Consider the following 17623-nt stretch of genomic DNA (forward strand, 5'->3'; position numbering starts at 1 on the left):
CTGCAGCCTACCCACTACGACTACCATCAGCACACCACCAACATGGGGACACAGAACAGACAGAGAACTAAGATGTCTCTGAGGACAGACTCCGTTCAGGATGAAGTACTGCACTATGACTCTCATAAATGAACAGCAAATTCTGGAGGAAAGTCTCAAGGTCGTGGGCAGTACCAGGGGCACGTGTGTACCCTGTGTGTATGCTGTCTTGTGCCCACACGAACACCCTCATGCACCAGAGAAGAGGGAACTAGCGATCAGGTAAGAGGGACCCGGGCTTTCTGGTGGTTTTTCAATTGACTGCTAGTTTCTATATTTCAGTCTTTCAGATTGGAAAGAAATAAAGTATTTCAGCACTAAAGCATGACGGGAAGGTCTGGCTTCATTTCCTGTTGCACTGACGGCATATGCCCTCGATGATTTCCTTCCACACGATACTAGGCTGTGCCCAGGCGACAATTTTGAAACAAACCATGACATATACAGGCATTACACCCACTCACTGGTCATTTATATAAAGTATGAACTCAAACCAAATGATGGCGCTAAAAAACACCGTGGTTATTGTGGTAAAGGCTGAGGACTCTTTCCATGGCGGGGTTTTCCTTGTGGAGATTCCTGATCTCAAAAGACTGAATTTAAAGATAGTAAAAGTTCTTAGGTTTTGTTTTTTAGCCACCATCAACTCTTGATTTAAATTACACTAATTGGTTTATTTGTTGAGGCAGAGCCCCGAACATTAAAATTTTCAATTTTGGAGTAAATCCCAGGTTTGGTGGTGTACCACTGCAATCCCGAAACTTGAATGAGAAAGATGAGAGGACCGCAGAGTTCCAGGCTAACCTGAACTGCAGAGACCTCTCAGAATTAAAACAAAACAAAACAAACATCCCCCTCATCCCCAAACAGCACCGGAGCTAAAACCCAAAGTATTTTTTAGATATGACCACTAGAGGGCAGTAAGGAATTAATAAATAGCTCAAAACGTTTCTGGCAAAGACCCAAAAGACCAAAATTGTTACTATTTTAACTATGAAGCCAAAGGTGGATAGGTTTTACAGTTTTGCAAGTAACAGGCAAACTTTAGAAAAATAAGACGCAGTTGCTTCTCAGATTGTCAAGCAATTACTTTGGTTTTATGCACACATATACAGATTATACTGAAAAATGTCATGCTGCAAAAAAAAAAAAAAGAAAAGAAAAGAAACAAAACAAAAACAAAATACACAGGCCCTTCAGGGCTCCCAAAGTGACCCTAACACGCCTATATGGCCCATAACTTTGAACAGTATTTATTCTGCCTAGTGAGCTGCAGCAGAATGAGCGGGTGAGCAGGAACGTGTGACTTGGCCCTGGTTTCTCCTCAACCAGTCCTGAGAAGACCCCTTTCCTCCCCGAGCCTCAGCAACCATCACACAGCTCAGTTTGGATCTGAGGATATAAACCAGTTTGGATTCAGCCCCAACTGTATAAGCTCTGCTCAAGCTGTAAAGGAGACAGTTGGTTAGGGGACGTCTGCAAATTCCCTGGGATTTGTTGGTTCATCAGCTTGAGTTCTTTCTTAGGGCAATCTCCGAAAAAGAAGACAAAAGGTTCTGTACCATTTAGACTGCAGTATGATCCACGGCTGTCTGTCCCAAGCTTATGTTTGTATACGAAGCAGACGTTGTGCCGCAGTAATAATAATCACTGACTAGCGTGACACCCTCATCCTAAGTTAGGCCAAGTGACTTAATGATTTTAGAGTTAGGTGCAGAAGCATTACACACATGCACATGCACACGCAAACGAAACACCAAAATGTGCCAGGGTCTTTATTTAACTAAGCCAGGTTCAAACATCTCTGCTTGTGACAAGTCAGGATCACCCCTAAAAAGACCTGATATCCACCCTAGGAGAATCTCACTTCTCTACCCACAATCTCCAAATTATCTCAGAGTTCATTCTACTGGGCTGCAGACCCATTTAGTCACAGAAAAAGTCAAAGTGGACCCAGAAGTCCACCGCTTCCTCTTGACCCTTGCCCTCCACACACCATGGAAGAGTCCCCACAGGGATCTCTGATGGCCTATGTTGCAATGCCAGCTGGAGTTCGTCTTTATTCCAACCTAAGTTCAGTGTCCTTGAGACAAGGCAGTGACTACCTCCCTGCCTACCTCATCTAATACAGTCTGTCTCCAGATAGGGGCTCCTAAAGGAAGTGGTTGGAGACTGAGCTTTTTGCTCTTTCGAACCTTGATCTGCCTAGATAGTAGTTGTGTGAGCAGAGTGTGGAAGCACAAGCTGTCCTTGTACTTCATTAGAGAAAGGCTTTGCTCACAAGATCATCAGCCAGATCAAGGAACTGCCACATAGCTTTTGATCCAACACTGACTGCCTAGAATACAGCTCTAGAAAGTCCTGCTAGAAATGATCAAAATCATGCTACCAATAACTTTAACAAAAATTAGTGCTAAAATGAGTTCGGCAAACGAACTCAATGACTTTTCCAGCAAATTTTCTGTATAAATAGATACGTAGTATTGTAGGAACTTCCCAATGACTACAAACACTGCAAACCTTCGCAATGTGTAAATACTAGCAACTGATAAAAACTTTACTATATTGACTGATGTTGCAGTGATGATGAGCGTAAAGAAGCCGAGTGGAGGGGCTGGAAAGATGGCTCAGAGGTTAAGAGCACTGGCTGCTCTTCCAGAGGTCCTGAGTTCAATTCCAGCAACCACACAGTGGCTCACAGCCATCTGTAATGAGATAGAAGAGCTGGCCTGAGCTGGCCTTTTCCGAGTATGATCCATCTGTGACTGACTCAGTAGCAGATCCATCTGAGTGGGGATGCAATCCTCCACAGACGACAGAACACATGGTCAGGTTCCGAGGCTCTCACTCCAAAGCTGCCTTATGGGAAAGCTCTAAGAAAGCATTACCTCCCAAAACCAAAATGCTAGGAGACTGGAAAAAAAAAAATGTAAAGGAGTAACCTGAAAAGCAGGGTGGTTAAGATTAATATTAAAATGGACTGCATTAATTGTAAGATTTAGAATCCATGAATGGGGCTGAGTCTGGTCAAAGGCAAGTGGGCGTGTGCAGGGCTAGGAGAAGGATTTATGTCCATCTAGGCAGAGGTATTCAGCAATGGTATGCACTTTCTGCTGGAGCAGAAGCCAAAGGCTTGTGAGGAAGGGAGGACTCCACCTGCACAGCCTTCTGTCTGCCTCCAGCAGGCCCTCCTCCAGCCTCCAGCAGGCCCTCCTCCAGCCTCCAGCAGGCCCTCCTCCTGCCTCCAGCAGGCCCTCCTCCAGCCTCCAGCAGGCCCTCCTCCAGCCTCCAGCAGGGCCTTCCTTCTACCTCCTTTCTAATGTGGCTTCCAACTTCCGTCTCCTTCTACCCAATCCTTTGATTTTGGTGACATAATTTCTTTCCATTGTCATTTGCTTTCCCTTTTACACATTTCCACTTCTAACTCTTAATCTTCTTGGCTGTTCTGATTATTTGCAAACAATATTAGCAAGTACTCAATCATGATGAAAAGAGAAGATGCCAAAATACCTATAGTAAATTGAGAGGTTCTAGGCAAAGAAGTTTAAATTTCTGTCTGTGCTGTGGGATAACGCTCATGTATACTGTAAAGATTTGTCACTCATATTGGTTTAATAAAGTGCTTGGCCAATAGCCAGGCAGGAAGTACAGGCAGGGCAACTAGACTAGGAGAATTCTGAAAAGAAGAAGGTGGTCACAGTTGCAGCCAGAGGCAGAGAAAGCAAGATGAGAATGCTTCAATGATAAAAGGTACCAAGCCACGTAGCTAAACATAAGAAATATGGGTTAAGTTGTAAGAACTAATTAATAATAAGCCTGAGCTAATAGGTACACAATGTTACAATTAATATAGATTAATATAGTTTTTGTGAGTTTCTTTGGGCCTGAACAGCTGTGGGACCAGGCGGGACAGAAACTTCAGTCTACATGTCTGAATTTAAAGGAGAAAAAAAACACCCCATCTTACACATAAGTTTAATGTACAACATAAAATCTAAGTAGTTTTAAATTTGCCACATGCTTAAACAAGAGATTATCTCTGGCTTAATTATGTTGAAATCTGAAATTATTAATTGAAAACTAATGTTTTGTTTAGGCTGAGAAAAAACTTAAATGTGTAAAAAACTAGAGAATCAAGAAATTTTTAAAAAACAATTTTCCAAACTAATATATACATAAAAAATAAAAAGCCTAGCAAAAAAGTTTTGGTAGGTCTTCATCTGAAGAAAAACGCTAGCTGAGCTATATGTAAATATGTAAATGGAAACTAAATTTGTATCTTACTTTATAGCTCTCTTTACATATTTTGGTATTTTAAGCACAGTAAAAATTCAGAATGAGGTCCTAAGTAATTTATAGGAATGTAAACAGAAGCCCAACTTAAAAGAGGAATCCAATATAGAAAACACGGTTCTTTTCCTTTTAAAAATGAAAATCCCTTTATACATATGCAAATATTTATTGAGTTAGATAAATAAAACTGTGTAATAAAGAATCTTCATAATATTTTGACATGTATTTTCATAAAGCAAAAAATGCAATTAGCTTTGGGGGCCTGTGTGTATCGGTGAAGAACATTGGCTGCTCTTCTAGAGGACCCATTTTAAGATCCCAGCACCCACCACATAAAGGCTCACGACCATGTATAACTCCAGTCCCAAGGGATCTAATGCCTTCTTCTGGTCTTTGTGAGTACTGGCCATGAACCACACGTGATACACAGACAGGCTTGCAGACACAACACTCATATATGCCAGGTAAGTTTCTTAAGAAGTGATTTGCTTGCTCAGTAGGGAATCACAGGAGAAGCAGTGTGCTCAAATGGCACTTCCTGGTCTGAGTCTGGCCGTTAATGCCTAGGGTATAGATGAAAAACATGCTGGCCAAGTCCGTGGGTGAAGGAAGCGTGTGTGTTGCTAGCTTCTAGGAAACACTAGTGAAGCCCTGTTGAGTCCGAGAGGTCTGGAGGCTGTAATTACATTCTTTGATAACTAGCTAGCCCCTATGCTGCTGGGCCTACCCACCTTGAGAAGGCTTTAAAGGGAAGTAGGGAAAAACAGACACATCAGGAATTACACAAGAAAGAACAGGGGCTGGAGAGATGGCTCGGTGGTTAAGAGCATTGCCTGCTCTTCCAAAGGTCCTGAGTTCAATTCCCAGCAACCACATGGTGGCTCACAACCATCTGCAAAGAGGTCTGGCACCCTCTTCTGGCCTTCAGGCATACAGACAGAATATTGTATACATAATAAATAAATAAATTTTTTTAAAAAAGAAAGAACAGATTTGAGTTATACATGAGAGGCTCAGGCAGACAGACAGCGCAAAAAAATTCGGAGATGGGCTGGAGAGATGGCTCAGAGGTTAAAAGCATTGACTGCTCTTCCAAAGGTCCTGAGTTCAATTCCCAGCAACCACATGGTGGCTCACAACCATCTGCAATGAGGTCTGGTGCCCTCTTCTGGCCTGCAGGCATACACACAGACAGAATATTGTATACATAATAAATAAATATTAAAAAAAAAAGTCGGAGATAAAAAGAGATGTGTTCACTTAGTGTACGAGCAAGAAGGTCAGCAGTCCTCTGGGTAGCTGACAGTGCAGGAGGCTAACAGCACACATTTAAGTCCTGTTTATGCAGATATTAATATACGGTCAATGTGAAGTCCTGTCTTTAATTCCATGGTCACTCCTCTGGGGTAAGAAATAATGAACTGGCTTCTTGTTGGTGATGATCCTTTGTTGTTCATGTTTAAACTAATTCAGAGGTGACACCCAGCCTGGGATAGAACCTCAGGAGCCAAACAGCTGAACTACAGCTCCTTCCACAGTTCCTGCCCAGCAACCTTCCGTTTCTTTTCCAGGGCAGCCATTGGTTTTCTTTCAATCATTTCACATATTTTATGTTTTTTCCAAATATAAAAAGGTGTTTTGCAGGGTGTGGCGGCACTTGCCTTTGATCCCAGCACTCAGGAGCCAGGGGCAGGTGGATCTCCGTGAGTTCAAGGCCAGCCTGGCCTATATAGTGAGTCCTGGGATAGCCAGGGCTGTGTAGAGAAACCCTGTCTCAAAAACAAACAAAGTGATGGTACTCCCCTCTTTCTGTTTTTATCACAGTTACCAGCTCTGCAAATTGCTTTTCCTTGTCATCTCTCGGCGACAAATGTCTATCTGTGAATCTTTGGTGGGTATATTTGAAAGTCATGCATCTTGGCCAGGCCTTTATCAATGATCACACTGAAGTACTTCTCTCTGGCTTTGGACCCAGAACTTTAAGTATAGGACTTACTGCTTTGTGCTTAAGTCCCAATTAAACACAAACATTGTTAGACTTAAAACCTCTTCTAGCTGCTGAGCAAATGTGATGTTTTGGGAAAGTCAAGTAGTTTAGCATTGTGCACGTGGGACTTCATTTCCCATGAAATACTCACTGAGGTCAGGCAAGATAGCTCAGTGGGTAGAGGCACTTACTGCCAAGCCTGATGATTGAGTTTGATCCTGTTAGAACCAGAGCAGAGTCTCAGGAGTTGACCTCTGACCTCTGTATGTATGCACACTGTCTGTCTCTGCCCTCCCCCTACCCATCTGTAGGTGCATATGTGCGTGTGCATCTCACACACAGACACGCACATGAATATAAATTAAAATGTATTTTTAAAAAAATGTAAAAAAAAAAAACATGCATTGAAGAACCGTGGAGCAATACAGCAAAAAGATCATAAGAAGGGGCCCATAGCACGATTGGGCATTCTTCAGCTGGGGAATACACATGGGTCCAATAGTATGGGTCCAACATCTTAAAGGCATGTAAGTTTCTGGTCTGTTCCCTTAGCTGGAAACTTCTACCAATAGCAATAACTCTATGGAGCATCCTAGATCACAAAGGAGAGTGGATATAAACTTCACCAGCAGGAGCAAACAGACAGCAAACTCAAGCAAAGCAGGTTTTGAAATAGCTAGGAAGCTTTCCGTATTTCACCATCCTCACAAATCTACAGCGTACTGGGGTGTGCCAACATTCCTTTGGCATCACCTAGTGCACGGAGGCTCTGCTTCCTGCCGGCATGCTGTCAGCCTCCACAGAGGTAGCAGAGGAGGAAAGTAAAGGCTTTCAGCCACCAAGTTCACCAGGGGATGGGGAGGCGGCTCAGTGGGTAAAAGTGCTTGCCACACAAGCATGAGGACTCGAGTTCAAATCCTAGGACACCATGTAAAAACTAAACATGCATCGCAAACATCTGTAACCCCAGTACTCCCGCTAGGAGGGGGGAGGTGGAGACGGTAGAATCCCTAGAAGCTTGTCAGCCAGCTCACCTAGAGTTCTCAGTGGGAAAATAACGAAGAGGCCCTGTCTCAAATAAAATGGAAGGAGAAGGCCTACATCCAGGGTTGTCCTGTGACCTCATACAGGCCATGGCACATGTGTGCCTGAATCCTCACATTCCAATGTGCCCCCACACACACCCAGTTTATCAGGATATCAATGAGAGGGAAAAATACTAAAAGGAGAGCACGTGGAGTAAGGTGGGGCCACTTCCAGACGATGGCACCTTCTAGGCACAGTGGCAGCTTTGTGAGATAGATGCTTCTGATGCTTCTGCTTTGTTTCACTTTAAATGCATGGATTCAGCGAGGTGTGGTAAAGGCATGCCTGTAGTCCCAGGACTCGGAAGCTGGAGTAAGCATTATTAGAGGTTCAAAGCCAGCCAGGACTTCTGCAGTCCTTACTATGTGTACGATCGATGTTAACCGTAACTATGTATTGGTATCCTGTCTTGGGGGGAAAAAGACTGCGGACATTGGTGCATACCTTTATTAATATTAATTCTAGCATATTGGGAGGCAGAAGCAGCCGGATCTCTGTGAGTTCAAGGCCAGTCTGGTCTACATAGTGAGTTTCAGGGCAGCCCTATCTATACAAAAAAAAAGAGAGGAGGGGAGGAGGAAGAAGAGGAAGGTGAAGAAGAGGAGGAAGAGGGAGATGAGGAGGAGGGAGATGAGGAAGAGGAGGAAGAAGAAGAAATAAAGAGAAAAGTAAAATAAATTCATGGACGGAAAGGTAGAAAGAGGTCTTCCCCATCACCTTGCAACACCCTAATGACTACGGTCTAAGACTAGACTTGCCTCATGAGCAGACAAATGACCAAGAGTGAAAGAGCAAAGCTTTTCCTCCGGCACGACTCGTTCTCCTTCTGCCGCTGGTGCATCTCTCCGCCACATTTGTTACAACAGCGGCACACACAGAAGAAGTAGCCCACCAGAGGCATGAGGATAATAAAGAGCAGTCCCAGGATGGTGCAGACAAGGATTCCAATTTCATAGTAGGCAATCTGCAACGTGAAGGAAAGACACAGTACATGTCACACGAAACAGAAAGAACATTCCACAGTCGTGAGTAGCTCGGTATGCACGCATTGGTGTGTTTTTCCATTTAGAAGCTCGCTGAGCTTTTGAAGGAAGTGGAGTCCTGAGTTACTAGAATTCTGGCCAAGAGTTTAATATTTCTTTCATTTTCCTGGAAGTTACCTAAGAGCAAGGTCAAGTGGGAAAATGGTTTACTTTCAATTTCAAAGGCATTTTCCTTTCCAGATGGCTTTAAAAATAGCTCTGTCTAGCGAGTCATACACAAACAGGGTACTCTACATCAGAAAAACAGAATTAGTAGTAGACTGGGATTTGAACCATGTTAGATGGGATTGAATAGTGACAAACTCAATGTTTATAAAAAGAATTAAAGATATGCTGGGACAAAGGTGGCACAGAAATTATGGGAGTGGCCACCCAATGACTGGTTCATCTTGAGGCCCGTGCTATGAGAGGGAGCCCACCCCTGACACTGCCTGTAGGGCCAGGACCAGAGAGGCTGGACAGCCCAGAGACCGAGGATAGAACCAAACAGGACTGGCAAACAAGCAAGCAAACAAACAAACAAAAAAACTAGTCAATGAAGTGATTCCTAATGATATTCTGCTATACTTCTAATCATTGCCTAGCCCAGTTGTCACTAGAGAGGCTTCACCCAGCAACTGATAGAAACATGCAAATACCCACAGCTAAACATTAGGTAGAACTTGGGGAATCTTGTCGAAAAGGGGGAGGAAGGGTTATAGGAGCCAGAGGGGCCAAGGACACCACAAGAAAACCCATAGAATCAGCTTATCTGTGAGCTCACAGGGGCTCACAGAGACTGGAACTGCCAAGCAGAGAACTCGCATGGGACTGGCCTAGGCCCCTGAACATATGCTACAGTTGTGTAGCTTGGTCCTTTTGTAGGACTCCTAACAGTGAGAGCAGGGGCTGTCTCTGACTCTGTTACCTGCTTTTGGGACCCTTTCCTCCTACTGGGTTGCTTAAGACCCAGCAAACTTCCACATGGAATCTTTAGACCTTAATATGTTTTCATGGCCCTTGCTAGCTTGTTCTTGGGGCACATGGAACAATGACCTGGAGGATGGAATAATCTCTCACTCCAGTCCGCACACAAAGTCACCCACATTTCTCTTGGTTTTCTCACTCCCCTGTTGTTTGTGAGACGAAGCTCCCTGTATCCCAGGCTGATCTCAGTGGTAATGAATGACCCTCCTGGATACTTCAATTACAGATATGTGCCCCCATGCCTAGCTTCTGCAGATATAATTGAGGCTGGAACCCGTAGATTCATGAATGCCAGGCAAGAACTCTTGTCAACTGAGCTACACCCTCGGCACCCAAGTCCCTCCTCATGTTTGTAAAGAATGGTGGAATCACAGGTTGAGGCTTGGTGAACAAACAAGATAGCAATGGCTGATGTAGCAGCTAAGATGATGGGAGTAAATCAAGACACGGGCCTTGCTCCTGCAGGCGCGCTCTGAGACCAGATCTCACCTCCAACTTCCTGTTCAACCACCTCATTTTGTCTTTCCCCAATCAGACAATGTGTGTTTCCTTGCATTACTGTGAGTGTGGCATTCATAAAGAGAGCTCAGGGCCGCCACTCCCTCTAGCTTGTCCACCGTGTAATATAGTAATGACAAAAAACAGCTGAAGAAAACAAAGACCTTTGTTCTTGAAATCTGCAGAAGCAAAAAGCATTTCCTTATGGAAAATTGTGATCGTGTGCACCTCTGGCCACCTGTTGTGGGGAGTCACCCATCGGTCGGTGAACCCCTATCGACTGCCCCTGTGATCACTCCTGAATTTCCAGCAAAATGAACTTGGTGACAAACCTGCCATCCTCCCATCTACCTGGCTCTCAACAGTTGCCTTCCTTGTCTCAATGCCAGTCTCTTCTCTTAAATGGCCGTCTGTACAAGACAGACGCATTATTGGGCTCTGGCGACAGTGCCAGAAGCAAATGCGATGTCTTGGTAGAGAGCACTAAAACTGAAGTCAGTTGCGTCCTTCTGGGAGCTCCTGGTCCCCTTACACTAGGAAAGGGCCCATCCACGTGATGAGCCTCACGGGCATGACGGATGAACAAAGTGAAGACAACAGCTTATAGTCAATAGACAGCAATTAACTACAGATGAGCACTCGGGTATGAACTGGGGTACAGCTGACGCTAAAAAAATTAGGAAATAAAGGCAAGAGAAGTTGCCGAGGGTGTGTGTGTCCTTTCGCCTGTCTACAAACACCCATTATTTACTGACTAGCATTTCCTTGAGGACTAATATCTCCTGTCAATTAAGAAACCAGCCCAGACACTACAAATTCTCACATACTTACACATTTTTTCTACCATTTCTCAGCAAACAAAATTATTTAGTATTTGAAAGGAATTTTGAATATTTTCTGAACCCCAGCAGATGATAAACTCAAACCCAGGAGAGAAAATATGTTGAAATATTTACAGTGCATTAGTTTTAGCATCAAGCAAAAAGTTTATACGTAATATACAACCTTCCCAATGTTCCTTCCCAACTAAGTATCAGACAGTGTTGGGAATGAAAACACATTGTTTCCTTCCTTCCTTTTCCTCCCACCTGCCACAGTGCTGAGAACCGAACTTAGAGCCTCACACATCAGAGAGGCGGGTGCTCTACCCCTGAACTATATTCCCGGTCCTAGGGTGTTCTCAGAGCTGATTTCTAGACCACAGGTTCTGGCCATTTGTTGATTAATTTTCAGGTGTCATGATCTTTGAGCACATTGTAGATTATCTTGACATCAGACAAATGGAAAATTAAATATGACAGCTGAGACACAGACAAAACAATCAATCTAAACACTACCACGGGGCAACACCAGGGATGGGCGGGAAGTGCCGACTTCAGACAAACAGTAGGCATGCAGTTTACCTTCAAAGCCAAGACTATGTTTTCTGGCTGTGGAAATCAAAGCAGTTGAGGAGTTTGTGTGTAGCAGAGGCAGCATGCATCAAAATAAAACAGAAAAGTCACATGAGTCATTAACCATAACCATATTCCACACTGGAAAAAAAATCAAGGCAGAAGGATCAACATGAGAAAGGAATACAGATTCTTGGGTGTATATTTGAGAATTTGTGTTTGGATTAGAGTCAAGTTCTGGATTTCACATTTGGGTTTTTGGAAGGTTTGAAGTCAATATGATCATCAGTTAGGAAAAAGAGAATTGCAGGGCAGTTACAGATATTAATACGCTTGCTACATGATCTTCATGAAGCAGGTCAGGAGGGTAGCCTAGAGTCCAAGAGCCAAAGACAACTCTTCCAAAGGGTCTTCTCTGAAAGCGTCATTCCCTTGTTTAACAGAATTCAGTGAAGTTCCCTCATTTCTTTCTTTATTTCATTTTTATTTTGGTTATTTTTATTTATTTAATTGTTTGTTTGTTTGTTGAGACAGGGTTTCTCTGTATAGCCCTGACTGTCCTGGGACTTGCTTTGTAAACCAGGCTGGCCTCGAACTCAGAGAGATTTGCCTGCTTCTGCCTCCCAAGTGCTGGGATTAAAGGTGTGCCATTTCTAACACACACTTGCCAGCGTGTCCTTTATTACCCATCTTGGCTTCACATCCTCACTCCTCCTGGCCATTCTGTCTGGTGTCACTCTGTCAGGACATTTCCTCTCTTCTCTCCTCACTCTGACTGCTCAGGTTATCCCTCCTTCCCTGAATGAAACTCAAGTTTCAGAATAGATGCTACCTCCTCCAGGAAGTCTGGGCATTGTACATCTTATTTCACACTGCTCTGTAGCCCTGAACTTGCCATTTGAGATACGGTGCTTCACTTAGAAGAAATGGCTGCCGTAGAGCCATCTCCTGTAATCACCTCCTAGACAGCAAGCCCCACCTGCAACCAAAACTTAACCAGCTGATGAGCTAATGAAAGAAAAGCCACAGGCCAAAACCAGAGATTCTTCAGCGTCATCCAGAGATGGGGACCAGTCAGTGATGAAGATGAACTAACCCACAATGATGAGGGGAAAATAAAGCACATCTCAGTGGATTTTTCCTTAAGCTACATTTGCTCAGTTTATAAACCTATCCCTCTTGGTGGCCCGTGTAGTGGGGAGGAAAGTTGCTGCTGTTTCTAGATGCCATCTGTGGCAAGAATAAAATGAGGTGGTTCCGTTTCACTGCTTTGAAGTTTTCTGGCTTGGAAACTTGAATGGATGCAAACTGTTCCTCACCTGGGGCAGATCTTCACAACTCTGAAACAACAATGCTCATGTTTCTATTAATTTTTAAATGAAGCACGGAAAATGCTGGGGGTTGGGGACATTTCAGAGAGACATATCCCCAAGGGTTAGCTTAGCGTCCTGACAAGTTCTGTTCTATCTTCCCAGGTGAGCCTACAAGCTTGATACCACTGACATATCCACCAACCATAAGGACCTCCCCATGTAATTAATTTCCAGTCTCCTCCTCCTCCCTTATGGTACTTGAGCCCAGGTCTGGGTAAGGCCAGGTATCTTTACATATTTACATACAATAATTACACATGAGTAATCTGGGAAAATCTGTCCTCACTTGGTTATTATTGTGGCTGGTCATGCTGGATGCACGAAGGTCACTCTAATTATAAACTATAACAAATGGCTCATTCTTTTGTAATTTCTCTAACCTAAGGGTCAACCTGTCTGATCTATTTTACAGGATAACAGCAAAAACCTCCACGGACGTGGGTGGGTGAATTTTCACTCGTCTCTTTCTAAATGAGCGGCAATACAGGATAAATTTATTTCTGTGGTGTACAGCAGTGAAAATCTTGTTTCCACACCTTGGTTTCCCATTGTTCTCTACTCAGTTGCCCATTATAATCATCAAGGGAGCTTTTAAAAATACCAGGAACTAGCCCACCCTGAAGAACAATATCAAAATCTTTAGGGAACATCCACGGTGTTGCTACTAACGGGTAGGATAAGCAGAGAGCAGTACCTGGGGAAGCATTTGCAAAAACTATAAGGGAAATGACAGCATGTGACAGGATGGGTAGGTACTCTGCCACCAGTGCTTTTTTGTGTTCTAGATGAGCAGATACTCAAGACGGATGCTGGCCAGAGCCTCTTACAGAGAGTAAAACCCAATGACTCCTGCAGGACGCTCTTTTCTAAATGTCCTCCAAGATCCCTGGAGTGCGCTTTCCTTGTGCAAACAAATGGGATGTGAGTTCTAATGGGCAGTGTGTCTTCTCCCACTGGAGAGAAGGCAAAGAGGTAGCTAGACCACTCCCAGGAGTCTCCGGACCTGAACCCAAGTGAGCTCACGTCCCCATTCCTACCTGTTCCTAGAAGAGGAACCCTTGCTGTTGGGGCTATCAGATTCATCAGGCATGCTAAAGTTCAAGACACACGGAAAGCAGCAGCCGTGGCATTTGTCCAGAGATATGAGCCAATCTGGACAAGAGTTTGGTGATACAGTGATGTGAGAGCATTGAAGGAAAATGCTCTGCAGAGTCCTAGCAGGGCAGTGAGCAGAAGGCAAGGTGGTTTCCTCCTGAACTGTCCCATGGTCGGACAGATGAAAATGGCTTTTGAAGCAGCTTCCCTCTTCGGCATCTCCACTCAGCCTTTTCCGGTGTCGCTCACCACAAATAGAGGCTGTGAAGTGGATGTTTCTAACTTGAGGGTCTGAACTCATTCGCCAACTGGGGCAGTGGGCTTTCACGTTCAGCCCTGTCCTGGCTATCTCGTTGTTCCCCTGGCTCCTCAGAGCAGAGCAAGAGCAAATAACACACCCTACTTACCTTGTGGAGGGCTAAGAACACCACAAACACATTTCCCTGGTTTTTAATCACCCTTCACCCACTACCCTGCATACACCTTGTCTGTGTGTTTCCCAGGCCTTACACTTACAACTATCCAAACTCGAAATCTATTCTTCTGTTTAGGTCACAGAAGGAAAGGGAAGGAGCAGCCGTGAGGGCAGTGAGATCCCTTGATGCTCTCTGTAAACCCTGACCTCTCACCTCCTGACCTGACCAGGGTCACTTTTCTCTCTCTGGACCAACTGCTCTTCTCTCTCTTCCACGCGCGGCTTCAGAGCTCACTCAATCCCCCAGCACTCCCAAACGTGCCTCCTACCTGGCCCATCCCCTTGTCCTCTCCTCCTACCTGGCCTGTCCCCTTGTCCTTCAGTGAGAGTCACTATGTGTAGTCGGGGTTTCTGCTCAGAATTACTTGATTTTCTCTGTTTCTTTGCATGTTTCTTCAGACCTACTTATTTTCTCGTTGCCCTTTGCCCTGAAACCATAAGGTCCTGGCGGGGCTTGTCCAAGAGCAGCCTTCCTTGTCTCCACCATCCCTCTAATTCCAGCCGTGTGCACACTGAGCAGCTGCTCAGCCAATGCAACAAGGAGCCAGGAGGGAAGCGGCCATGGAGAGAGCTGCTCTGGAAAACAAGCTCCCCTGTCCCGGCGTCTAGCTTCTAAGAGTTCTCGAGCCTTTCTGCTTAAGGAACTTCTCTCCCTTAGCTGAAAATGAAAACCAAACAAACAAACAAAAATCTTAGTATTTTTTTTTTCAGGAAAATTTCAAATGACGCATAACTTGGTTTTCCTCAGTCACCAATTGTGAAGCTTCTGCTGCCACTCAAATGGGATCCATTAAGTAAGACAATTTCCCATAAAAATTCCTTAGTCAAAAAAAGTTTCCAAATTACAGATAAAACAATGATTGTTTTAAAGACTTGTGTTCAAGCCAGACATGATTTTTCTCGTATTTGCTATTTTTAATAACAAATAACAACAAAAACGTTACCTCCTTTGAGTCAACTGAGAAGTCAAAATTCCTCTGTATGATTTTTCTGATCATATCTATAAAGAAAAAAAAACAAAATACTAAAATTATTTCTTCAGTAAAAGAATACAATGCATACATATAGGTTTACTAATTATTTTAAAATTATTTTAGGTGGACATAGCATCCTTATAATGATAGTCCTATTTCTAAGGTAGGTAAAGGACTAAGCTAATGAGCCTAACATTACACTGAAGTTGCTGAAGTGTCTTAGCATTTGTTTATTGGAGAGGTAGGACAGGTACACAGTATGAACAAGACTAGGGGCTCTACCCTTCAACAGCACATTCTGGAGGTCAGAGGACAGCTTGCTAGAGTCAATTCCCTCTTTCCACCAGCATAAGTTCTAGGAATCACACTTGGTGTCAAGTCGGACTTGGTGGCAAGTGCCCTTACCCACAGAGCCATTCCACTGGGCCTGAAGTTGCTAATTTATAGACAACGTATTTCCAACATTTGCAATATTTACAAATGATTCCTAAAAGCCAGCCTGACCTAAGGGTTGTTAACATGAGAACTCCCTCCTCCTAAGCAGTGTGTGAAAACCCAGAAATACTGTGGAAAATTTTCACTTTTCCATCCATGCTTGTTTGGGGACATTTTCAAATAACAAGCTCTGGACCAAAGCTGGACAAGAGCCATGGCTCTCTCTGAAGCTCCACCAAGGCAGGATTTGAGACAATGGAGGTCCAGACAGTGAGGGACTTGCCTAAGAATCTCAAAGTGATTGATGGTTAAGTCAGGCCAAGGCCAGGTCTCCCTTCTGGACAGGCTCTTTCGCATCACATCAATACCCACTGTCCCTCATGCCCAGATGAGCTTCAGGGCTCTCTCTGTGTGGCCTCACGCTGACCTGAATCAACCACTAAAAGACTCCCATGGAAACAAAGATGTTCATACACTTGCTGCAAAATTCCATGAGCCTGACAGTTCTTTCTGGAAAACAGTTTTGTTCTGTGCACAGCTGAGACCCGAACCAAGGTATGAAGTCCATGCTGTGGGAATAGAACTAGAATTCTGGCAAGCTGTGTCCGTTCCTTCCCACTCCCTGTGGGCAGCTCCACCCCAGTCTCTCTCCTCTGCTGCCAGGCAACATTACTCGAGTTTCTGGTAGAATTTCACTGAAGAGTTTCTGTTATTGACTAAAAATTTTAAATTAATGGTCATCTAGGTAGTCAAATATGTTTCCGAAGTTATGTGCATTGAGCTCTTGAAATAGTTCAGAAGGGAACATAGCACACTAGCAGAATGGATCAGGTTCAAAGACCCAAGTTCTATCCGCAACACCTGAAGAATTAGTCCAGTGGCTGGGAAGACGGATCCAACTGGTAAAGTGCTTACCATGAAAGCATGAGAACCCGGATGCGAGCCCTAGCACCCATGTGGAAAGCTTGGCAGACACTCATGCATTTGCAATCCCAGTCCTGGGGAAACACAGACAGGAAGATTCCCGGGACTCACTGTTCTGACAGTCTTAGCAGAACTGGTGAGTCCTTGGCCCCACTGAGAGACCTGGTCTCAAAAGAAGTGGATGGTGTTCCTGAGAATGATAACCAAGATTATTCCCTTGGCCCTATGAGTACATGTATGTGCATGCGCAGTCACGGCATACATGCCCGTGAACACACACACAGCCTCACTCACCGCCCCCAGTCTCGCCACATATATACACATACAAAGGTGTGGGGGCACATGGTTAGTGTCTAATATCAGGTACAAAACTAATTGCCGCAAGCAACCTCACTGGGAAAGGGGGACAGATAAGTCTCAGTTCTCAGAGCGTAGGGTTAGGATGCACGGGCTGGAGCCCCTTTTGCCTTCAGTGCCACGGTCTTATACATGCTTGTGTTAATTTATGTGCTAAATCATCGCTGGTCAAAGGGAAAGCCTCATTCGTACCCATTCGAATACAGTGAGTCTCAAGTACATTGTAAGGAAAGTCTTTCCACAGGCCCTTAATTGCAGAGGGACAAGAGGCAGACAGGTAAGTCAAGTGCTTGAGTCCAGACACAGATCTAGGCCGTTCAAAAATTAATGTAGTCACGCTTCACGGCACAAACCTATAATTCCAGCTGTTCAAGATGACGAGGCAGTAGGACCGCAAGTTCAAAACCTATGTAGGCAATGAGAAAATTTAAAGCTAGCCACTAGTCTTAGGAATGTCTCAAAGTAAAAACTACAATGGGAGGGGTGGGGCTGGGGCCTGGGGCTATAGCTCAGTGGTAGATCACCTGCCTAGCATAACAAGGCTGTTTAACGCCCAGTAGTGAGCCCAGGTGGTGGTTTGAAAGAAAATGGCCCCCAAAGGAAGTGGCACTATTAGAAGGTGTGATCTTGTTGGAGGAAGTGTGTCACTGTAGAGTGGGTTTTGAGGTCTCAAATTCAAGCCAC

At 44.3% G+C, this 17623-nt stretch overlaps 1 protein-coding gene across 4 annotated transcripts in view; it reads right to left on the bottom strand.

The window, feature by feature from the left end:
• Prom1 (prominin 1) overlaps positions 1-17623 on the bottom strand; it is a 99095-nt gene that overhangs the window by 42255 nt on the left and 39217 nt on the right. For all 4 annotated transcript variants that reach the window (XR_007593224.1, XM_050150086.1, XM_050150087.1 and 1 more), the window contains exons 3-4: positions 15194-15249; positions 8164-8369 (exon numbers count right to left, since the gene is read on the bottom strand). Coding sequence is in view for 3 of the 4 variants with exons in the window: in XM_050150086.1 (XP_050006043.1) it covers positions 8164-8369; positions 15194-15249 (262 nt within the window). In the remaining variant the exon portion in view is untranslated. The remainder of the gene's footprint in view (positions 1-8163; positions 8370-15193; positions 15250-17623) is intronic.

Source organism: Alexandromys fortis, unplaced genomic scaffold (assembly GCF_014885135.2).
Source record: "Alexandromys fortis isolate MF-2015 unplaced genomic scaffold, M_Fortis_MF-2015_v1.1 scaffold_0, whole genome shotgun sequence".
In the NCBI taxonomy this organism is placed as follows: Eukaryota; Metazoa; Chordata; class Mammalia; order Rodentia; family Cricetidae; genus Alexandromys; species Alexandromys fortis.